Source organism: Lytechinus variegatus, chromosome 3, assembly GCF_018143015.1.
Source record: "Lytechinus variegatus isolate NC3 chromosome 3, Lvar_3.0, whole genome shotgun sequence".
Classification (NCBI taxonomy): Eukaryota; Metazoa; Echinodermata; class Echinoidea; order Temnopleuroida; family Toxopneustidae; genus Lytechinus; species Lytechinus variegatus.
Window position 1 is genome coordinate 5,985,172 of NC_054742.1, and position 26,326 is coordinate 6,011,497.

Below are 26,326 nucleotides of genomic sequence, written 5' to 3' on the forward strand. Positions count from 1 at the left end.
AGTACAGATTTCCTGTTACGATGGTTGCAAGTCACCAATTTCAATCTGTATCTTTTATCATTTTGAATTGTTTCCTTTTTCAACTTAATATGGAGAGATGCATAAATTCTTGACATACATGTTTTAAACATTGTGGCAAAGTACCATTATTTAAAAGAGACGACAGATATAAGAAAATAAATCCTCATGAAGTATCCCACACATTTGCTGAACCGAAATCAGCTTCTATGGGTATCACAAGCAAGAACAAATGGCTTAATACCTTTTGTTTAAATTATCCTGGTACAAAACCCATTCGTCTTTGTATAGAATAGATATTATTTTCATGTTCCCTGTTCAGGAAGCAACATTTGTTCCATTGAAAACGGAGGTTGCTCAGGACTCTGCCTTCCTACTGGATTTGATCGAAACTGCACATGCGCAGATGGATTTGAATTTGATGAAGACGGAACAACTTGTACTCCTGGTAAGAACCAATAATAATGTTTAGCGTTATTTTTTTATTCCCAGAGGAGGGTCACAGGAAGGGGGATGTATATTCTGAAGAGTCGGTCCTTTACAATGGAAAACTCTATAAGGAGAAGTTTAGGGTCATTGACAACAGGAATGTAACTAGATACTTTAATGTTGATCATTTATGATTGTATATTTATATGTGTGTAGTATTTGTAGCACCTTAATATTTAATCAGGACAATATACAGTCAGGCTTGATGGTCGTTTGTAAATTAAGACAAAAGACTGCATACACGCATTGACCTTAAACAGGGTATTGAATGATATTCAATACGAACATAATTCTATAAAAGTAGCAAACTCCTCAAGAAGACAAGCCAACACAAAAATGTAAACGCGGCATGGACAAGTGATGGCCGTGTTATCGCCTCAGTGAAAACAACAGATCTCAACACTTCAATGAAGAAACAAATCTTTAGAGAAAGTGACCTTCTTGCCTTATAAACTCTACAAACGCTACAGTTTGTATATTCCTAGTAGATCCTTAAAAACTGTGTTATATCAAATATCCTTCTAAAAAAAAATTCACGAAACTGTTGTTTAAATAAAACCATATTATATTTACAACTCAACATTAATGTACGTATACATACAAAGATTGTAATTTTATATTCTCCATCGACATGTCTGAATAACTCTTTGTATGTCACAGTACAACTTCAACCCGATAAATTTATGTTTTCTTGATTATATATAAGTTGCATATACGCAATCCTAGCAATACCGTCCAACATAATAAATTTAAGGCTTATCGTAACAAACTAACAGCCATTATTAGAGCATCACGCAAAATGTATTATACAAATAAACTTAAAAGAGTGTCGGGACATATGTCTGCTACCTGGTCCATCTTAAACAATATCTTAGGCAGGGGTAAAAGAACAGAATTCACAAAAGAAAAAAAAAACTTTTATAACCAGTGAGCACTCTTTTAGAGATTTTTTACCTGAACGAGCTGAAAACTCGATATTTTTCAAACCCGTAAGACCACACGAAGTTATATCCATAGTAAAATCCCTTAAAAATACCAAAACTTGTGGTCATGACGATATTAACTCATTTATCTTAAAACAAATAATTTTCTTTCTAGCAGATCAACTATGTCATATTTTCAATTTATCATTGTCTCTTGGGTGCTATTCGAATTCTTTCAAATTAGCACGCCCCGTATAATATTTAAAAAGGGAAATCGGATCCAATGTGAAAATTACCGACCCATATCTATTTTACCCTCTTTATCTAGAATCTTAGAAAGAATAATCCATAACCAGGTATATAATTTTTTAGACAAAAACAAATTACTTTGCGCCGCCCAATATGGTTTTAGGAGACATCATTCAACGGAATTAGCAGTTTTGGACTTACATGATAGAATAACTAACTCCCTTGCAAAAAAAAACAATATACAACCGGATTATTTTTGGACCTTTCAAAAGCGTTCGACACGCTCGATCACTCAATTTTGATAAATAAACTTGAATGTTATGGCATAAGGGGTACGCCTCTGGCATGGTTTAAAGATTATTTTAAAAAAAAAGAATTCAATACACTGAGGTCGATGTTCATCAATCACAAATTTTAGAGCTCCAGTGGTGCGTCCCACAAGGATCCATACTTGGGCCGCTTCTTTTTATGATATATATGAACGACATTGTAAAGTCTTCTGAAATGCTTAGCTATGTGTTATTTGCAGATGATACGACACTGCTATATTCTCATCATGATTTTAACAAAATGATAAACACCATCAATGTAGAATTACGTAAATTAACTAACTGGCTTCAATGTAATAAGTTATCTCTCAACCTCAGTAAAACAAATTCACAACACAAAAAAAAGATTATGGAAGACCAGAGCCAAATCTTAATAGACAATACCCTAATTGAAAGGAAAACTAATGTTAAATTTCTTGGTGTTATTCTCGATCAACATTTAAACTGGAATTTGCATTTTCAGCATCTAAGAACTCATATTTACATCAATAACTGGGATATACCCATTTGATTTGCTAGTTCATTACGATGAACCTGCGTGCCGAATATAGAGTACACAATTTTTCCTGCGCGCGCGCTGCATCTCCCTACCAACGCACTATCCCAAGATCGTCGCGCAATTTGGCGTCCATTTCCTCTTTTACTTTCGCCTGCGGTCGAGTGCAGTCGCAAGCTAAGTACACTCTCAAAATTGCATTTCTGTTTTCCGTTTGGATACTTTATTGTGCAATTCTTCCCTTATTTCAATCTTATTTTCTCTCATCTAAGATTGTTATAGGATTATCATGTCGCGCGGAGCTTCCGTGATATTATTTTAACGTGTCTTGTCCCTCTTCGTGAGTTTGTTTTTTAAAGATACGTTTCTCACAGGCGGGTTGTCTTCACCTCTCCGCCCCATAGCTCCGCGCCTTCCTGCTCGGGCGTTGTCTTCGCTCCTTTTTAATTCTTTTAATTCTTTTTATTCACTGACTTCTTCGTTTATACGACTCGTCGTGAATTTAATTGATTTATTTCTCCACAGATAGGTTCTGTAGGACGTTAGGAGCGTCGTATTCCAGCCTCGTTTCAAGTTCTTTGTCTCTTGTTTCGAGTTAGTTGATTGTTCTTTTGTTTCAATCAATCCTTTGTTCTTGTATTTATTAATTGAATTAATTGGTTAATTGATTAATTAATTAATTGATTGATTCTTTTAATTCTTGACTTGCTCCTTGCCTCGATTCAAGTTCTTTGTTTCTTGTTTCGAGTTAGTTGATTGTTCTTTTGTTTCAATCAATCCTTTGTTCTTGTGTTTATTAATTGATTAATTATTCAATTAAATAAAAAAAAAAATATTTTCTTTCCTTCACAAGAATACTTAGAATTTTTTTTTTAGGAAGCCGTCTCCTGTCAGCGTTCGTCGCCTTTGACTCGGCCTTCCTTCTCGGGAAAGCTATCTTTGTTTTTCCCCCCTTCCTTTTCAAGTCAGCTACCGGTCTCTGGACTTATAATTTTTTTTTTCTTAAACTTCTTGTTTATAAAAAAAAAAAAAGAAAGGGAATCTTGCTCCCCTTTTTTCCTTAGCTGATCCTCACCTCAAGAAAAATTATTTTTTCTTTTGAACAGGTGGACACAAAAAAAAAAAAAAAAAAAACTTAGTGTTTTCTTCTTTTTAGATGCTTCCCCCCTTCCTTTTCAGAATTTTGGCGGAAGCAGATTCTTGTTGTGATAATCAAATAATTAATTTTTCTAACGGACTTCAGGGACAGTGTCTCTTAATAATTCTTAATTATTACTGTTTCCTTTGTTCTGGGATTTTACCTTGTATCATCCTTGTGAGATCCGTTTTTGACTCTCAAAAGTCCGTTTTTTGAGGTCCTTGTCTTCTGGGTTGGGGTTTGTTACCCCCCCTACCCCCTTTGCTTCTCTGTTTTTTTTATCTTACTACTAGATCACCCTACGGCAATAATGAGCCTTTCGGACTCTCTTTCTGAAGAGCCTCAGGCGACTGCTGTTTCGGGGCCCGACACCGGGGTCTTATCCCCCACCACAGGTAGTATAGATAGCGAGAACAGAGTCAGAGCCCCGTGGGCTCTCAAAGGGGTGGAACCGTGGACGCGCGTTCACGTGCCCCGCTTAATAAGGGTGGAACCGTGGATTTACGACCACGTGCCCGCACGGTGATGGCCAAGGCTTCCGTCCCGGAACCTGAACCTTATTGGGGAGCGTCGCACTAGTACAGAAAACGGCGACTCCTCTAGGGCTGTCAGACCCACCGGCCATCGGGTCACCTGAAGTCCGGGGGGAGAGCACGGGTCTCTCCACCCGGCAAAGACTAGGCTCGATGCCGTGTAAGACCCCTCTAGGGAGCGTCGGCAAAGGGCTACCAGCCCCTAGTCGGAAGAGGCACCTGAGTCCGACCGTGTCGGACTCTCAATTCAATCTGACGCCGTCAGATTCGGCCGACGCCTCCTCTCGCTCGGCTAGCTCTCCCCGTGGGAGAGCTAAGGAGAGGAAGACAGGCGCAGTCCAGTCTCTGGTCCAGCCTCTGGTCCAGCGTCCGATCCTCGGCTGGCTCTCCCTGTGGGAGAGCTAAGGAGAGGAAGACAGGCGCAGCCCAGCCTCTTGTCCCTTCTTCCGCTCCGGCGCCGGAGCAACCGAAGAAGAAGAAAAGAAGAAGAGGAGAACCACAGACGTAAGTCCCGCTCCGTCGGGCGGTCTGTCCTCTGATTCTTTTGATGGCCAGGCCTCTCAGCTTCTCAAGCTAATCTAGAGTGCCCTCCAGCACTGCGGGTTTTTACCCCCAGGCTTGCCTGCTTCAGCCGACGGTACTACCAACCGAGCGGATCAAGCAGACACCGGCCATCCAACACACCTCGGAGAGTCACCGGCAATATCATGTTTCGCCGGCTCACGCACCTGCAAGGGAAATTCCCGCTAATACACAGGTGCTATCGACATACGGGCGTCGCCCGCCATTATGTCACCAGACTCCCGATCATTATACCCTCTTCTGCCCCCCGGCGGGGGCCGCATAGAAGAGGAAGAAGAAGAAGAAATTCTAGGTCGCTAACCCCGCTGTGCGGGCAGACCTTCCCTTCTGATTCTTGTGCCGACGGCCAGGCGTCGTAACTTCATGTTACAACAGAACGCCCTCGAGCACCACGGATCTTCATCCTAATGCTCTCTGTCAGCTAAAACCGCCGTGTCGAGCACCAGGCAGGTCAAGCAGACAGTCGCCGTCTCGCACCTCGGAGAGTCACCGGCAATATGATTCGCCGGCCCACGCACCTGCAAGGGAAATCCCCGCTAATACACAGGTGCTATCGACATACGGGCGTCGCCCGCCACTATGTCGCCAGACTCCCGATGATTGTTCCCTCTTCTGCCCCCCGGCGGGGGCCACACAGAAGAGGAATAACAAGAAGAAAGTCTAGGTCGCTAATCCCACTTTGCGGGCAGACCTTTCTTTTTGATTCTTGTGCCGATGGCCAGGCGTCGTAACTTCATGTTACAACAGAACGCCCTCGAGCATCACGGATCTTTATCCTCATGCTCCCTGTCAGCTAAAACCGCCGTGTCGAGCACCGGGCAGGTTAAGCAGACATTCGCCATCTTGCACCTCGGAGAGTCACCGGCGATTTCATGATTCGCCGGCTCACGCACCTGCAAGGGAAATCCCCGCTAATACACAGGTGTTATCGACATACGGGCATCGCCCTCCATTATGTCACCAGACTCCCGATATTTGTGGGTCAGGCGTCGCACATACTCCCATGAGCAGTGCGGGTAATTCACCCACGCTTCATATCAGCTTCAGCCGCCTTGCTAAGCACTGTGCGGCTCAAGCAATCACCTGTCCTCTCACACCGGGCATTTATTGAAACGCTGTTCACCTACACGGTGACCCCCGTTTCTATGCAGGTGCTTCCGACATACGGCTTTCAAGCATCAATATGTCGGCAAGCTCTCGGTGACCGACGGCTGGACGTTGCATCCGTTCAGGCTGCATCTATGCGTCCCCGAGCATTACGGGTTATTATCCTCGTGTTCTCCGTCATTATAAGACCGCCGCGGTCTTATTGCCGGCGTCGGGTATTGAGCGGATTGAGACTTCTCTCGCCAACCCGCACTCCGGGGAGCCATCGGCGAGTTACCTGCATGGGTATTCCCCTTTTTATGCAGGTACTCCCGAATTCGCCCTCTACGTCAAGCCCACGTACGGCGACGACTCCTTCAGCGGTAACTCTCTCCATTCTACCCCCTAAGCGGGCCCGTAGATTGGAGGTAAGAATCTCTTACATACCGCATGCCGCACTTCTCTCGTGAGAATGTTTGGCTGCTTTGAGGGGGCAACCTATCACGTCCGCGGTCCGTCCGCCCAGGCGACGGGACCGTCGGTTTCTGGCCTGAACCTCACTTTCTATTCGAAAGTAAGGGTGCCCTGTCTTACTTAGCTCCTACCCTTGCAAGGCCAGAGTCAGGGCTAGTACAGACACCCGTCCTCCAGCGATCGCCGCTGAAGAGAGGGCGACTCCGATATGAGCACCATCACCGCTCAGCGGTATGTCTCACTACCTCATAGCTCTCCGAACTTATGAGTATGTATATCGGATCTGAATGTCACGGCGATTTAAAGTTCTCCTGTGCTTAGTAATCGCTACGCCTTCACCACCCGGTGCATTATGGTTATGTTAACCTATTGTCTCGTATTCGGGCGGCTCGTTCGAGCCCTGCCCGAGCTGCCATCACCGGTCGTCCAGCCGGACACCGCCGAAAGCACCCGCACCGAATACCTGGAGGGAATCAGCTTTTCATATGCTAGATATCCCTCCTGTTGACATTCACAGCTGTTCCCCGAGTCCTTCCCGGTCGGGTAAGCATCATCTCGGAGGAAAGAAACCGCCGTACATCTCATGAGATTATTGGCTATGTACGTGCGTTCAAGCTTGTTTAAAGCCCCAGACTTCTCTGTCGGCATTCTATGCCTACTTTCTGGGCACACCCACCGTACCGGGTCGGCGAGTTTACACCAAACAGTACGCCTTCAGACCATCGGTCGAGCTCTAACAGTCTATCTTATAGACTGCCCTCTATGTGGGTCAAGCTTGCGGGCGTCTCCGCCGTTTCCTCCTTGTGTGGAGTGGTCTACGGTGGATGTCTTACCGTGCCCATTTGTCGAACCGTCTTCTTATTTAGAAGCTTTTTCACTCGGCACACTCGAGTCGCCTCGCATGCTGCTTTCATCCTCCCTCCATGCAATGCATGTGGCCATGGTCACCGCACGACCGAGGATGATGTAACCGTGGATGCATGTATGCTTATGCCTACCTAACCACAATCACTACGACCCGCTTTTTCTCGGGCCGACTGTGGATGAGTCTCTCCATGTAAGTGATTTACTTCACTGGAGTTCTTCTTTTAGAAACTTAGATGCTCATCCCCCACTGCTTAGGGCGTCATTTTTGCCGCCCCCCCGCAGCTTTTTGGAACTCCTTATTCTCCGATATCGGACTGTTCCACGCTGCCGCAACCGGCGCCGGCGGTGCTTGCTCTTACGATCACCTTAGAGACCAGGCCTTGTGGCTGTTTTCATAAACAACTGGTTCTCACCGCAGACTGATGGAAATTTTTGTGATTATTTTCCTCAAGTCTCCCTCCTCCTTCGCTTGTTTCTTCAAGCGAGGACATGGACACTCTTAGCCAGTTTCCGTCCCTAACTTGATAGGACAGGGCTGTTGCTACCTCATTCGATTCCGTTGGGAACGTACTGTTGAGGTATCATATCTGGCGATGTCTGTTCGTTAGAACATCTCTTGATTGTCGCCTTCACGTAGGATCATGACAGAGACTTTTCGCCAGCTCCCTCTGGCGTACACTTGCTGCTGCTAGGGATTCCCCCGCCCGGCGGTCATCCATCGCAGCCTAGCCTCACGGGCTCTCTCGGCAATGGTGTCTTGAGCCAAGCCACCTCTTCCACCGCGGGCACTGCACCCTAGCTTCTTCGCCAAGATAAATACACATCCCGATATGGGTGGGGGGGGGGGGGGGTGAATCAAACCCAAATCAGGGGTGTCTTCTTTTTCCTCTCGATTGGTTCGTGGTTGGAAACCATGATGGCGTGAGATCAATTTTTGCCACTGTTTCCCTTGGATCTTGGAATCTATGAAAAGTTTTCGATCCCTTCATTTTTTTCCTTTTATTTTCTCTTCTTTTCTTTTTTTATTTTCGTTGTCTTTTTTTCTTTTCTCCTCTGCCTTTTTCTTTTCTTGTTTTTTCCCTTTATATGTATATTTTTTACTCATTCCTCTTCCCTTTCAATTTGCTTTTGTTTTGATTGAAATAGAGATTTCATTCAGTATATTTCTTTTCTGTTACATTGTACTATACCCTGTATGGCGGCAGGGAATTTTGATAGGGGTGGGGGAGCAAGACAATATGGATAAATCATTTCAATCAAGTAATGACCGTCCTATAGAATAGCTCTCCTCTTTATGAACGCCGTCCGTGAGAAAGAATAATTAGGGCCTAAAAATAGAATTAGAATTTTGAAAATATCATTTGTAAAAAAAAAGAGAGGAATAATTCATGATTGGAAGCAGCTATAAGGTACAAATGGGTTCGGAGGGGGCTTTGGACGTTGCAGACTGACCATGTCAGGGTTTGCGGATTGGAATTTGATATAGGTTGGGGGACCAAGACAACCAACAGTGAATTCATTTTGAGCAAAATATGGGCCGCGGGCATTGCAAGAAACTTTCAATCGAACGAAAATCAATTTCACACTCCAAAATCAATTGAAAGTCATACTATTCATTGCAAACTTGCAACTGATTTATTGTTTCTTCCATCAAAAAAATCCAAATTGATATGTTTTAGATAAAATTAATGTATATAACCTATAAATTTGTATCTTGGGATTAATTGCAAATATCTAAGTTTGGAACACTCCAGATATAGTTCTCTTCATAAAAAGCGGCCATAAATAAGCAAAATGATTATAAATTAAATAGAATAAAACTTTGAAAATAAAAATATGAAGAACGTAGTTTAAAATAAAAACGAACAGTATACCGTACGATAGAGGAGCTACATTCATGCCGTTCATTAATTTTGACTACCAAGAAACAAAAAGCGAAAGGAAACAAAGGGGAAAAGAGAGGATGGTGATCAATGTACAATTTTCTATTTAGCACGATACGCATCTTCTTCATGCTCCCTATAAAACGTGCATGTTTGAATTTCAAGATTTTAATGGTAAATGATTACAGGGAACTTTCGGGAGCGGCTGTGAAATAATTTGTCCGTTGGTATTAAGGTACAATTAAAACCCTTTTTATCAAATAAGATTTCATTGACCGATTGATTTTGATTTTGCACCCATTGCATCAGATTTAAATTTAGAAGGTAATATGTACAATCGTAAAATATACAAATTTATAGTATTGTATTATAACCACTGGATCAATTATATTTAAACACATATAGACCTTTTACTTAATAAGGACAAAGACAATTTAAAAGAATGCAAGAGACCATGTTTACCATCATGAGCGATTACACTTGATTAGGGGAAGCTGCTCGCATAAAAGTCACGACTCAAAAATTTTATTAACTCTAAATACTTTTAAATCTTTGATATATTTTCTTTAAATCTTCGAAATTATGTTATTGGGTAATGCAATTGGGCATACCATTCTCCATTAACACAAATGACATTCATTAGGCACACACCACTAAGCCACTATGGCATTACAATTATCCAACAACTATCCAATGATTATACCACTAGGCACATACTACTAAGACACAATATTGGGCATATGGTATACCATTGATACCAATCATATCATTAGGCATATGCCACTGAGACTATTGGATATCACTGAGACACCATTGAGTATATGGTATACCATTCACCATACCAATCATACCACTATAGCGGCACATACTACTGAGACACTATTGAATATCACTGAGACAACATTGTATACCACTGAGACACCATTGGGTGTATGGTATACCATTCATCATACCATTATAGAGGCACATACTACTGAGACACCATTGAATACCACTGAGACACCATTGTATACCACTGAGACACCATTGGGTGTATGGTATACCATTCATCATACCATTATAGAGGCACATACTACTGAGACACCATTGACCACCACTGAGACACCATTGTATACCACTGAGACACCATTGTATACCACTGAGACACCATTGGGTGTATGGTATACCATTCATCATACCATTATAGAGGCACATACTACTGAGACACCATTGAATACCACTGAGACACCATTGTACACCACTGAGACACCATTGGGTGTATGGTATACCAGTCAAACCATTAGAGGCACATCGTACTGAGACACTATTGAATACCACTGAGACACCATTGGGTGTATGGTATACCATTCATCATACCATTATAGAGGCACATACTACTGAGACACCATTGAATACCACTGAGACACCATTGTACACCACTGAGACACCATTGGGTGTATGGTATACCAGTCAAACCATTAGAGGCACATACTACTGAGACACCATTGACCACCACTGAGACACCATTGTATACCACTGAGACACCATTGGGTGTATGGTATACCATTCATCATACCATTATAGAGGCACATACTACTGAGACACCATTGAATACCACTGAGACACCATTGTACACCACTGAGACACCATTGGGTGTATGGTATACCAGTCAAACCATTAGAGGCACATACTACTGAGACACTATTGAATACCACTGAGACACCATTGGGTGTATGGTATACCATTCATCATACCAATCATACCATTACAGGCACATACTACTGATACACCATTGAATACCACTGAGACACCATTGTATACCACTGAGACACCATTGGGTGTATGGTATACTATTCATCATACCAATCATACCATTACAAGCACATACCACTGAGACACCATTGAATACCACTGAGACACCGTTGGGTGTATGGTATACCATTCATCATACTAATCATACCATTAGACACATACCACTGAGACACCATTGGGTATATGGTATACCATTTACCATTGAATAAACTACCAATTACCATTAAGAACTTACCATTGAAACACCACTTAAATACCATTCGCGTACCATTTACCATTCAGACCACCATTCAACTACCATTCGGCACCATTCAAATACCATTGGCGATTTTTATAAGGGCTCAGATGGGTGATTCGATCAGTACGGGAGAAAGGGGATCCTGAGTTCTCTCTCGATCACTCGGTCTATCACACTTTTGTCGTGATGTGTACCGCGCTGTTTCTCTGACACGCCCGGTTGAGCTATTTTAACCAGACTGCTTTATTCTACATAGGCAGCAGGCCCGCGGCATTTCTTATTAAAAGGATGGCACTCAGTCGCTTTCTCGACCCTTGACTGCCTTACGAGTGGTTTTCTTCTTAAATCCCTACTCTCCGTCGTTCCTAGTCCCCTTCGGACCGCTAGTAACTTTCTGCCACAGCTCTCTATCAAAATTCAGAATTCTGCAGATGTTCTGCCCTCACGCATTTGAGACAGATATCGAATTCTGGGCGCTTTCTCCCACGCGGAGGCTTCTGAGATCTCTCGCCTTCTCAGATTGTTCGATTGATCACTTACTGAGCCTTAAAGCTACAGTTTTCCGATCACGATTCTTGTTGAAATTTTCAACAAATTCCAAATTTTACGCTCTAGTCAGCTGGTGATGTTGTTCTCCTGACACTAGGCCGAGGGCCCATGATACTTAGTATCATTCTTCTTGGGCTCTTTCTTGGAATCGTCGTTCACGACTTCTCGAGGTCCGCCTATTGACGCCCCTCTTTCCTTCACTCCTTGCTCTTAAGGACTTCTTCACATGAGGCTTTATCGCCTCCCCTGTCCGTAAGGCAACGGCCTTTGTGTCTTCATCTCCCTATTTTAACGCACTTCTTAGTCTAGACATGCCTCCCTTCACGTTGAATCCGTGTTGGTCTAGCAAATCAAATGGGTATATCCCAGTTATTGATGTAAATTATGAAAATACTTACCATGATTTTCTTATTTACGAGATAACTGGATATACCCATTTGAACCCTCCCTCCTACCCCTCGCCTTGTGTGACAACATGTCTTGCCCGCAGGCTCATGAGAGGAAATGGACGCCAAATTGCGCGACGATCTTGGGATAGTGCGTTGGTAGGGAGATGCAGCGCGCGCGCAGGAAAAATTGTGTACTCTATATTCGGCACGCAGGTTCATCGTAATGAACTAGCAAATCAAATGGGTATATCCAGTTATCTCGTAAATAAGAAAATCATGGTAAGTATTTTCATAATTTCTAGAATTATTGGTATTATATTTAACAGTCAAGGAAACTCCCGCTTTTGCGAGAGCGACAGAATCTCGATTAACAGGGATTTGTGGTCGCATGACGCAATCTTTTCGGATCTCACCGAATAGCTTTCCTGTACAAAGTGAATGGGGTTTTTTGACATACCCTCACTAAAAAATTCATATAAAAAAAGCACCACGGTGGCGGATTTTTATTTTCAAATATGTTAAAGAAAACTAAATTTCTCATCTATATTCCAAAAAATAGAATTCGCCACCGTGGTGCTTAGACGCTATTGAAGAAAGAAGACACATTTATGCTGAAAAAATGCAAGCAAAAGTTCTCGTAAGAGGAGGTTAGTCTCTGCGTTCAGCCTTTGTGCCGCGATACTCCGTTGCATGTTGTAGCCAAACGCGTGGTGTGTGTGTGTGTACAAATTGTACAAAGTGTGCATAGAGCTATGGTACTACCATGGACATTCCATGATCATGCTGAAAGTTATTTTGGGTACGGCATTACGTAATATATGATAAGAAAGACTTGGAAAATATATTCGTTCCTATGGTAATAACCTCTAACCAGCTCTCCGGCGGTTTAGTGCTATGGAAAATGGATATGCAGTTCTCGATAATGTTCATAATCTAAACCATTGATCTCACACCTGTTCACTGCTAGCATGGATCATGTCGAATGGAGAATGGACATGATTATAATGACATCATGATATTCTCATCTGGGCTGGACGTTTGAGGGAAGTTTGGACATGGATCGAGCTGACAGGCAGACTTTTATAATGCACTTGATTTGGTGACCGGTAGCCCCAATACTTTGCAGTATGTATGTTTTGAAGGTGAATACAGTATACTTTCTTCCAATTTGTTGGCTTCGTCAACCAGCCAATGATTGTTTTAGGACAGACCTGTATTCGGCATGTTTTGAAATTGCATATCGACGTAATAATTTCCATGATTTCCGCCGGCACTGGTAGTGGAAATAATATTATAATGAATTGATTATGGATTGTGCATCAGATCATAAGCTGAATGCTGAGGTGGAATCAACATGAAAGTTGGATATTACGGATATGACGATGGATCCAAAAATATGGTCTTATTACGGTACATTTAACGTCAGGATTAAGGGTAAGTGATGAACGAAAATCAAATTGAATGCTTGACAATAAATAAGAGAGAGAAAGAGAGAGAGGGGGAGAGAGAGGCACATGTTCTAAAGATAACAATGTCCCGAAGAATGCACGGTTGTATCATGGAGCTAACAGCTCTATGGTTGTATACACGCGTACACATTTTCACCGCTCTTACCGAGTGTTCGCACACATACATAAGGGTCTGAAAGCAGCCGAGAAAGACTACACAGGGCGAAGGTTTTCAGCGGTGATTCACGCTTCGGTGAACGCAACTATCTCGAAAAAGGGACGTTTCAAACGATCTCGGAAAAGCGGGAGTTTCCCTGACTGTTTAAGCTAAAAGATACACTATTGCCAAAGTCTATTATACTATTGTACAATTTTTTCATATTATCTTATACATCTTATGCTAATATTGCTTGGGGTTGTGGAACCAAAAGAAACGTTAATTCCTTATTGTTACCGCAGAAAAGAGCAATAAGAATTTGCACAAGTTCTCCCTACTTAGCCCATACTGATCCAATTTAAAAAAAACTGAACATATTAAAAATATCTGATATCAATATCTTACAAACTGCAAACTTTATGTTCAATTATGCTAATCACTTGGTTCCAAGCAATTTTAATTCAATGTTTATACGTAACACCCAGGTTCATGAACACAATACCAGAAGTTCCAACAATTTTCATCATAGTAATCCCAAACAGTACTTGCTTATAAATCCATCAGACATAGAGGACCCGATGTTTGGCACTCACTGCCTCGTAAAATAAAAGAATGTTCTTCGCTTCATTCTTTTAAACGTAAGCTTAAAAACATATCATATCATCATATGACTCATGAATTTTCTTAAAGTGTATTTAGATCATTTATAATTGTTACACTGGTTTCCAGTTCCCGATTGGTGGGGGGGGGGGGGAGGAGATCTGTACTTTTTTCCCCTCATTTTTAATATGTCAATATATGTATCGCCATGATGGCACTCGGGGTCTGCCTCGTCAAGACCTTTCGGTCTTTTGCAGTCTCCCAAATTTCATTTTGTATTCATGTATGTTTAATTGCTTTCTTATCAATTATGTATTTCTCTGATATTGTATCTTGTGTTTTTTATTGAATGGAATCTGAATAAATTGAATTGAATTTAAAAAATACAGAGTGGTTTATATATATGGGCGAGATTAGTTTCAATGGTTACGCTTTACGCAATTTGTGCATTGATGACTTACTAGTTATCTTATTCCTATACAGATCAAGCAACTGTATGTCCAAGTGTCTTTCACAATGGCTATGTTGATGAATCTTGCGACCCTAGGCCAGGACAAATTTGTGATGTACAATGCCACCGAGGGTTTTCTCCTAGAACTGATGCTATCGTATGCCAGGTGTCTGGAACATGGGATCTTGATGTCAACACAATTTGCAATCGTAAGTTAAATGCACATGTACTAAAAAAAAACACATACGTCGCACGCACCACGAACCGTCCTCTCTGGGACTGTACCGCATCTGACATCTGGTAAACTATCAAGTTGGGTAAATCAAGCATTGTGAATTCTAGTTAAAGATTTCTATACATTTATTTTCTTAAAATGTGACCAAACGAGACAAGTGTACAGTTTAAAGAGGATATAAGAAATTGTCATATGACTTTACTTGCCAATGGGACTTTTTACATGCCTGGTTACTTTTTTTTCTAAAACAAGGTACTCATTTTTTTAAATAGTGGAAGTGAATGTCTACATATAAACCCTAATGGAATTGTCGATATAAGATAACGATATGCATGCAGATGCTTGTGAACAATAATGTCATGTACGAACTCAATTTCCAATTTTGGCTGGGTGAAAATTAAATTTAGTTGAAAAGTATCGAAATGGTTGATGGCACATGGTACAATTCGAATAAGGATGACGAACACATGCAATTTACGATCTTCACAAATCAAATCTAATCATAATCAAAATCCACCACATACATTATAGGGTGACACAGTTCTATATTATCCGTTTATCTGTAGGTTCTATGCGCGCGCGTTTACAAACTTCTCTTCAATCAATTAAGTTCAAAGATTAAGTTCAACGCACGAGGAATTCTTTTAACTCTATCCTCACTACACTCAAATTTTTACATGTAATTCATAATTCTGAAAAACAATCTTGTCATAAGATACTTTGAGAAGCGGACTTGTACTGTCCACACATATCTCATACAGTAAGCCTCTCTAACTCTTAATTATCTCACAACTATGGATTTGGATCAGAAGTTTCATGCGGAGAGTCAATACAATTCCGTTGTTATTCCTCAAAAATACATGTACATTAAGAACCAGATCTTTCTACATGTACGACATGTTTACTGGCCCTGTAATAAAATTGACCAATATTATAACGTTCTATGAATAATCTCATGATTTGGCGACACAGTGTACAGTTGATTGCGTAATCACTCAAAAATGTGTCATAGCTCATATATCGAAAAGGGTCAAATACTCTTCAGTTTTGGATTGATACAGCCCACCATAAATGAGATGGATGTCCATCATTGTCCATTCTATGACGCCACTTTCGTTGTAATTCTCATGTCCTTCAAAATGTGTGGATGCTAAGAAGACACGATGGGGATCTCAAAACACCAAGCTCTGGGTAATGTGCCATCGATGGTAGTGTAGGGAAGGAAATTGGAAACTACAAGTGTAAAGAAGACTTTCCATAGGAAAGAGTTGTCTTCTTATTTTCCAAAATATAATTAGAAAATAAAGTAACCTTAATTAATGGCTTGAAGAGGCACCTCTGCACACCTAGGGTGTGCCCTCTTAGCACTGTCCTACATGTAGTATAGCAGCAACTAATATCTATCTATCTCTTCAACCTTTTTTCATTCGAGGACCACTTTAACTCGTATTTTTTTAGAGGCCCACTTACCAAATTTTGAGAAAGCGACATGACTACTTATCTCGACTAAAAAATACCCAATTATTATAATGAAGATAATAGTACCGGTACGTTAATTTATGACCTGCATCTGCAGTAGCGTAATGAGCCAACCATTTAAGTGGGCTCGATATGGCATATCGCGTATAATTAATAAACAGTTGCGAGTGAGCAAAAAAATGACATTTTTATTACAAAATCCAAGTTTGTGAAAGATTTTGACATACAATGTGATGTTCAGAAAATATTTCATATTTCACCCTTATCCCTTTTTCTTTTCTTTCCTTAACTATTTATTTTTCTTGGTCCTCCCTCATCTGTACGCCAGTGTTCTGCTGTGAATTCAATCCAGCTTTTTTGCTCTCAAATTCTCCTGTAGTTTTCCTGCACTCTGCGGATGTTTTGTGTTTAGGTGTCTCTGAAGCTTTGACGGTTTAGGCGCCTCACTTGACAATAACTTTAACACATTCGACACACATTGCTTTTGGTTTTGCATATCACTGCCAGTCATGATGAATTCAAATTTGATGTATTCAGGGTCATATTTTTTACAGTTCCCTAATTATGAGATTTTTAATAGTAGATTTGTTTCCCTCCCTTACCCTTTCGCTTTAAAACACGATACAGATTGATGAAAGTATGTTGTGTAATTTGAACATAAATCTGTGAAGCACATTCGAAACAAACAGTTTGAAAAATAACTGCATTCGCAGAGGTCCGGAAAATGGGCGACATTATTAACTGCATACACAATATGCAGGCCTGAGGTTCACATCAAAGGTAGATCGAAACCATCATACAATGAATGTGCATGTATACTGCAACATACATGTACATTATCTAAGCGTGCCATGCTTTGTTTGACCTATGAAGACCGATCAAATATAACATTTTCAGACATGAAATAGTACATGTGAAAAATACTACAGATTTTCCCCCTATTTTTTTTCTTCTTCTGGAGCTTCTCGCGGCCCGCCGGTTGAGAAGCGCTGGGCTTAAACAAAAGACTTATACAAGTGTTAATGCCTTAGCATTTTTTTTCATTGCTAGGCATAGAGCATTACATACAATACAACTAGAAATCAATTGTAAAAAAAATGGTTCCCGTTGCAGAAAGAGATGAGATCAAACGCAACTCAAAAAATCTTGCGCAACTTGATTCTTGCGTTCATTATTGTGACTTGCGTTTTAACGGAACTCTTTCTGCAACAGCCCTCAGGTATCTTGATTTATCTCTAAAACCATCAACATGATCGATGGCATATTCCCCAATCATCTCTCTTCATCTCTCTCTCTGTGTCTATTTACCTCTATTTCTCTCATAATTTTTTTATGCTTCAAACTGCACACCTTAATTTATGGTGTTTTTTGTGCAATTAAATTAGTTTTGGTAAGTTAATTGCAGTTTCTACACGTGACAGTTCAAAATAAGATTTAGCACTCAAACGCTAGTGGCCGAGTTTGCGTCACGAAAATATTTTTGAATAAAATATTCGAAGGATAGGATTGTTATGCCACCAACGACATGTATTGATAATGTTTTTATATTGTCTCCTTCAGTTGTAGAGTGTGAAGATCTGGATACGCCACCTAATGCCATCATTGGACCATGCAATCCTCCCTTCACACTAGGCAAGATGTGTACACTATCTTGTAGGGAAGGATATATGAAGATTGCAGGAAATGATAAAATGATGTGTGGCGAAAATGGAGAATGGATCGGAACTCCAATACGCTGCCAACAGCACGGTAAGTACCACTCTGTAGCAGATACATTAAGTCTTGAAAACAAATTAATAGAGTGATCGTCTCAGTCTGTGTAATTTGATTTGAGCTACGCAGCTATTTTTTATCTCACTTGATTACAAACACTCGCACCACACACACAATTTATGTAATTATAGACAAAATAGAAAATACAATTTTTGAAACTTTTTCGGCGCCAATAGTATTAAAGGGCTATAACCTCTCTGTGATTGAACAAGGCTGTTATTTGTTTACTTATGCTTAGTAGACAGAATTGAAGCTAGCCTGTGTAAAAATACAGTTTATTTTGATTTAGTGGAATTTGTGCAATGCCTTTGTAAGATTTGATAAGTTCCTTTTCGAACTCAGTTTATTCATAATGTGCCCTCACTTGCCATGTATATAGAGGGTTCTCACATGAAGTAACCATGGAAGACATATCAATGGGAAACCTGTAAAGCACGCTCGCGCCCACACACACACACATAATATGTATAAATATACACACATATCTTGGTTTTCCACGTATGGGCAATACTAAAACATTAGAAACGCGAAACAATTGACGAGTAATGCAGTTTTTGCAATGCCAACAATTAATACACACCTATATATATATATATACACACCTATATATATATACATATATATATATATATATATATATATATATATATATCTATATATATATATTTATACCTATTGAACGTCTGCTACCTTACGACTTGAGGCGATTTCCAGGCAGACTGACGTTATGCGGCGGGTCAATTTGACATTTCGGTGACGTGGTTTCCGGTTTGGTCTCGTTCGGTGTCTACACTTTGAAGTCAGTTCCAACTTTTTTGTGAGTTTCTGTTTGTTTTTATGGACACTCTTTCCTCCATGCAAATATTGCAAAAGCCACTTTTTCTTGGTTTAAGTTTGGCTTTTTTCTATGTCCCAAGTTTGCGTAGATTCAATATTGTTTTCCTTCAGATTCCTTATGTATTTTGAAAGTCGAGTTTCGTTCCGGTATCTTTCATGCTTAAATGATTTGATGTGGTTTCTGTATCTGTCTTTGAATGCCCCCCCCCCCTGCAAGCCCGAAGTAGTGTTTCTCTTCGTTGCCATGTCAGATCGTCGCCTTGTATACCAGAGCCGTCTCTATTAGTCCAGTCAATCTAGCCAGAATAGGGGGGGTGACCCGCCACTAATTGCAACACTTGATTTTCCACTGCAGTGCTTTCCAGGAAGGTCCCCTTAACAACATATTAAAAGTCCCAAAAAATCCAAGCAGTGGAAATTTATGAAATTTGCATATTATGCAAATTAGCCATAAAAAGTTAGAAAAATAAGGAAAATAGTCCAAAGATTACAAATTAAGCGTCCAAAACAATTTAATTTGAGCGAAAAGTAATGATAAATAACTGTATTCAATGTTCTTATTCAAAAGCGCAAACAAATCTACCTAATTTGCATATTATGCAAATAAGCATCCTTATATGGAAAAATTTAAAGATATTGCAATTGTTCTCATATAGACTGCTTGAAAACATTTGATTTATGTAGACATTTATATGCTATTATCACTAAGCATGAGAATTCATCACAATGCCTGAAAATTAATTTGCATATTATGCAAATTAGCCATTAAAAATAGGAAATAAGGAAAATAATCCAAAGATTATATTATTAAATGTCAAAAGCAATTAATTTGAACAAAATTTTAATGATGAATAAATAAGTACAATGTTTTTATTTAAAAAAGCTAGCAAATCTGCCTCATTTGTATATTATGCAAATAGGTATCCATATATGGAAAATGTCAAGAAATTTTGATTTTCTCACATTGACTGTTGTTCAAATCATTATGCTGCTATCACTAATCCTCCAATGTGTTGCCCAAATCGTGTAAGTTTTTTTTCACAACATATGTATTATAATTTTTGTTTCTTTGCAATGGATACAAATACTTATTTTTATATAAATGGTATACAATTTGTTTTTGTTTGATGGAAGTGAAATAAATAAAATTGAAAAATAGAAAATTGAAAGCATGCATATTTATCCTAATATAATTTGTATAACTGGAAATGTGCTCTTCACGTCCTAAAGCCATGTTGTTTGTCTGACAAGATGATGCAATTGGCAAGAACAAAGCACATTATTTGAAATTGGTGAGTAGTTTGTTAGAGCCGACATCCCTTTCTTATATGGATGGGAACGACAGAAGGGAGGCCAAGAAAAGCAAACTTATGGCAGGTGAGATCTGATGAGTAGTCCCATAAAGAAGTGTAACAGAGATTCCATCTGGCCTAGTAGCTTCATGCATATTGCTTTCTTTAACAATTTCTTCAGTAGTTTGGCTACACCCGCTTATAAATAATATGTTTTCTGGCCATGTCTGGGTCAGAACAGGGTTCCAGGACTTGCAGAGCAGCGTCATCATCATCATGATCAGTGGTAAATACTAAGACTAAAAAATATGTTGTCTTCCAATGTCTTCCATAATATTAAGGACTGGTGATAAATGGCAGTTAAAAAGCCAAAGGTTTATTCCTCTGTATACCCTCACGGTATACCAATGAATAACACAAAGTGGCAAACAAATCCTGGAATGGGTACACACTGTTTAATCAATGTTGGATGGTATTTGATGGTGATGTTAATGGTGCTCCGTTGGCTTAGTCCTTCATCTGTTAACGTCTACTTGGTTGTTCATTGTCTCACTGAGGAATTTCCATTTGCCATAAATATCAGGAAAATGATTTTATTTGCATACGATTTGCTTAGAAACTTTAGCTACAATGTATGGAGATAGTTGCCATCCTTAGGAGATTCATCAAAGAGGAAAGAACAGAAAACGGATGCTTCATCCTGAAGCAGCTACTGGATTCAGCAAGGACGTCTAATCATGATTCCTGTATCTGAAAAGATGTCTATATACACTTTAAGCCTTTATCATGACTTTATGAATGGCTTTCATGTCGCTCGTATGGGCAAATGCTCATTGGTACAGTACTCATAAACCATGCCCAGGGATCTCGTGATCCAAGGAAGTTACTCATATTCACCACCAAGACAAGTGGTGTGCTACAAGGAACAAATATTCAAAGCTAACGAGATTTTATTTGTACTGGTTGTGACATCTTGTACTGATCACTTGACAATCAAGGAGCATGATAGCGTGGACTATACTAGCAAGAAACGCAAAGACTCTACCAAGTCAAGGAGAGAACAAGGGTAGAAATATGAAGCATTCGAACAGTGGGACCCATGTAGAACTGACTCATCTTTGCACAATATGAGTGGGGTATCTGCTCCGGTGGTAACTGCTCATGAAAAAAGTCAATAACCAAGCATGTCATCAAGGTTACATATATATAATCTACGTGGAATTTTAAAGGAAAATATCACAAGTTTTCTTGATTATTTATAACATGCGGGATGCTTCTTTGCATAATATGTACATTCCACTTCAGATATTAAGCTGGTAATTAATGTGCTAGGCATTCTTAGTAGTCATATATTGATCTAGATCCACAGAGGGGAGACCTTTGAAGGGCCTTTCAAAGACCAAAAATTGGCAAGGTCTTATACAGCAGTCTCCAAGATCACTGAATTTTGTCATTTCTTTGGAATGGCTCAGAAAGACCCCTCGAAGAACTCTGAAAGACACCTGTCCTATAGAGATCTTTCAATGGTCTTTCAGAGATGTTTATGCATCAAGTGATCCTTTAAAATTCTTTTCATAGACTTTGCCTGGTCTTTCAATTATCTTTCGACGATTTTTCAATGATCTCTCATGAGTCTTACAGTAATCTCTAAAAAAATATCGAGAGACTGCCGAAAGATCATAAAAAGACTAATAAGAACTTTGAAAGTTCATTGAAAGACCAATGAAAGACCAGCAAAAACAATTTTCCTGTAAGACCGCTGAAAGACTGTTTTGAACTGTTTCAAAAAGTTTTGGACTCAGGGGGACCACAAAGACCATTGAAAGATCTATCAGGAATCGTGAAAGACATCAGAGATCTTTAAAAGTTCGTTGAAAGATCAAGCAAGTTTTATGGTCTTACAGCACTCTTTCAGAGGTCTTGGTCTCTGTGGAATGAGGGTTTATCTGTTTGTATGAGAAAAATAAAAATTTCTGGTTTGTTCTTTTCCTACAAGGATGCTCATAATTATGATGTAGATTTATTTACATTATTTTTTATTTGAAGAATTATTAAATTTGTAAAGATTATCATGAACTTCCGTTCAATTTATATTGTTTTCCGCACTTGATTTCCAAATTTGGGATTATTTTCCTCATTTGCAAATTTTTATGGCTAATTTGCATACAATGCAAATTTTGTGATTTTCCCATGCTTGTCTATTTAATGACTTTTAATATGGTTTTAACTTCCTGTAACTTAACGCATTGCCATATTCAAATTTCAATAAATAATCTACTTGCATTTTTTGAGGAATGTATCACCAGTGTGTTTTCTTGAATATCTATTACATACTTATTTGCATAATATGCAAATGACACTACAGACACTAAGCTAATTATAAATCTATTCAACGTCCTTAGTGATAGCAGCATGTAAATTTCAACATTATTGAAATTTTCAAGCAGTCAATGAGAGAAAACTCACAATATCTTAACAATTTTTCCATATAAGGATGCTTATTTGCATATAATGCAAATGAGGTAGATTTTTTGCACTTTTGATTAAAAACATTGATAAAAGTTATTTATCATGAATTTTCGCTCAAATAAAATTGTTTTGGACATTTAATTTGTAATTTTTGGACTATTTTCCTCATTTTTCTAACTTTTTATGGCTAATTTGCATAATATGCAAATTTCATAAATTTCCACTGCTTGGATTTTTTGGGACTTTTAGTATGTTGTTCAGGGGACCTTCCTGGAAAGCATTGCAGTGGAATATCAAGTGTTGCAATTAGTGGTGGGTCAAACCCTATATTGACTGGACTATATACACTTTCCTTGTAATGGACATTGAATCTACCACCTCCCATACCTCGCGCAAATCGTACTCTATACACGAAGTGTTGACTGTTGTGGCAACGGTACATCCTTTATTCATAAAACATTTTAGTCTTAATTTTGTATACCGTCGCAAAATTGACCCTAAACACGTATAGCTTTCCTAGCGAAATAAATACCCTTTTTTCATCTAGTGTTTTGACACCCTTATTACGTTACGCACGTAACGTGCCCTTTCTTGAAAAAGACACCCTTTTTACGTCTTCTTTTTTTTTTTTGGGGGGGGGGGGGTCGTGCATGGTATCCACTTGTCAATGTAAGTGCCCCCCGGGCTCTAAACTTAAGTTAGCAAGGTAAGAGAGAATATGGGCGAAATTAGATGAACAATCCTATAGTAACTTTGCAGGTATAGGATCTAATTGACATGATTTGGGAGGAGATTTGCAAAATAAAGGCAGTATCTCATTAGGAGAGGTAAATGTACTAGGGCGTAAGATGTACAAGGTAGAAGAGGTGGAATACTGTAGAGGTGAGAGGTCAGACTGTTGCATATCCCTTGAACTTTTGTTTTAAAGAAATATGAAAATTTACAGGCAAGTTCTTAGCTGTCTGTATTGTTTGGTTGATTGTCCACGATTGAGGAGTCTGTTAGCCAAAGAGAAGCGTTGTTTTGAGTCACCTTGGCAGGGGCGGAAATCTCTCCCAAAAGGTAGGGGGGGGGGGGGCGAAATTTGTTTCAGCCATATTTTCCCCGATCGGCAGCTCGAAGGTGTTTTTTTTTTCTTTAAAGGGATAGTCCTCATTAGTCACTTCTTTGCTTTATTCGTATAAATTAATATATAATATCATAATCCTTATTTATATGATGCGAGCGCGAAGCGCTAGCTATTTTTTTTGAAATTTAATATATTTTTTCCTAAAATGTGAACATTCTGGGCAATGTTTGTTATCCTGAAAAAGATTTGTATGCAACTTAATAATTACTACGAACGCAAAGCGCGAGCAGAAATGAACTGATGGAAAAGATACCTGTTATAAAGTAGCATTTAACAATCAAATAATGCGAGCGAAGCGCGAGCTATTTTAAAAATTTTCTTTTTACATTTTCACCTAAAGAATTGTAACTCAAGCAGAATAGGTATATAAGTAAACAATTGATGCGAGCTCGAAGCGCGAGCGGAAAGTTTCAAGATTTAGTCCTATAATATTTACTGAACGAGACATTCATGCTATCTAAGTCATGAAAAGGACGAGTATTAATAATGCGAGCGCAAAGCACGAGCAGAAAATTTTTATATACCTTTTGAACTGGTACCTTTTGAAAAGGTAACTGTCAAAGACTGCTTGCACTTAGCCATGAAGGCGTTACATATTTCAACAATCAAAAAATGCGAGCGCGAAGCGCGAGCTGAAAAATTTTGAACTTTCTGAAAAAAAATGGAAAATTTTTCATCAGTTTTTGTAATCGTGAACAGAATAGCTATAAAATTTAATAATTGATGCGAGCGCGAAGCGCGAGCAGAAAAATAATCGAGATTTAGCCCTAAAAGTGGGCCACTCTGTTCATGTTTTGTAAATCATGAAAAGGATGATAATATGGGGTCTTCCTACATTAATAATAAGAGCACAAAGCGCGAGCAGAAAAATTTTGATATTGTGATCTGAAACTGGATAATGATTTAAATAGAGAACAACTTGAGTATCTGAATAAACATGGGCGCGCGTGTTTCATATTTAGACCTAGAATCTAGGCATTCTAAATACATCATGAAAATCATGAAACTTTGATATTCCGATCTGAAAAAAAGAGTAAATTTCAGCTTTGTATTTGAAGCACTTTGTAGAAAATTGAAGGTGGATATGGATCGCACTTAAAAAAGAGCTGATATTTTCATTATTATTACTTCGAGTTTTGACATAGGACCGGGACATCCTTACGACATGTCATCATATGAAAATGATGACTATCTTCCTATTCCTCTTGCTAAGCGAGATGAAACAAAAAGGACAATTTGATTATTAAATTAATATCATATTTATTAATGCCTAATGAGGGCGCGAAATCTAATGATATTATGGCATAAAAAATGGTCATTTTACTTTTGTAATTATGAATAGGATGCATAAGTTGATTTTTAACCATTAATGCGAGCGCAAATCGCGAGCAAAATTTTTGATAAACTATCATGAAAAGGAGATTTTAAGTAGTTTGTTGTATAATCAATATTGAAACATTTATAACTCGCCAATCAAACTGCGAGCGTGCAGCGCGCTAGCTGATACGTCTTAACAATCAGACCTATAAAGGGATATTTTGAAAAGTTTATGGAATACACGAAAATAATAGGTACCTGATAAATCAAAATTTGCAAACGCGCAGCGCAAGCAGCAAATGTTAATATTCAGACCATAAAGCTGACATTTTTACAGAGCACTTTTTAAAAATCAATTTGTAAATCACACAACATAATGAAAGTTCGATTTCCGAGGTGAAATATGTTTTTATATTGACTTCCAAACTTGACATTCGAGCTCCATATTGAACAAGATATGTAAATCACCTAACAGGCAATGTGAGCGCGAAGCGCGAGCGAAAATTTTATATAAAGGCACGAGAGTTCTTTTTATTTTCCAAGTCTCCCCCTCATCTCGTTTTATAATTTCGTCTTCCTTCTCTTCTTTTCATCCTCTCTTTTCCCTCCTTTATTCCTTCTTTCTTTCCCCTTTTTTCTTATTTTGGTCCGCCAAGAGGGGGGGGGGGCGGGCCCCTCGCCCCCATGGTCCGCCTACGGGGACAAGGGGCGGGAAAATTTGACAAGCAAAAAAGAAAGGTTATCCCAAAAGTAAGGTCATCTTGTTCCAACTCGTCCCAATCATAAAATACCCAAAATAGTAGGGGGACATTTGATATTGTGTCCCCCCTACTATTTTGAGTAGGGGGGACACGTCCCCCTTACCCCCCTTGGATTTCCGCCCATGCACCTTGGCAATCCTCAACAAGACATGCGAGGTAAGATCGCTTCGACCTCTTGACAAGGACAAATACTCATACAGTCATCGTTTTTTTTTTTTTTTGGAAGAATTAAATGGACCTCTCTTTGCCTACAAAGGATATTGTGCAAATTTCCTATACAAAATGTTTTTTTGCCTCTATTAGAGGATATATTCACATCCAAATCAGGGGTTACACAGTAAATC

The 26,326-nt window shown here is 39.4% G+C and overlaps 1 protein-coding gene across 1 annotated transcript in view; it reads left to right on the forward strand.

Annotated features, from left to right (window-relative positions):
• Window positions 1–26,326, forward strand: part of LOC121410074 (low-density lipoprotein receptor-related protein 1B-like) — a 146,051-nt gene that overhangs the window by 76,385 nt on the left and 43,340 nt on the right. The window contains exons 21-23 of the mRNA XM_041601932.1: window positions 341–466; window positions 14,723–14,899; window positions 17,965–18,153. Coding sequence (XP_041457866.1) covers window positions 341–466; window positions 14,723–14,899; window positions 17,965–18,153 — 492 coding nt within the window. The remainder of the gene's footprint in view (window positions 1–340; window positions 467–14,722; window positions 14,900–17,964; window positions 18,154–26,326) is intronic.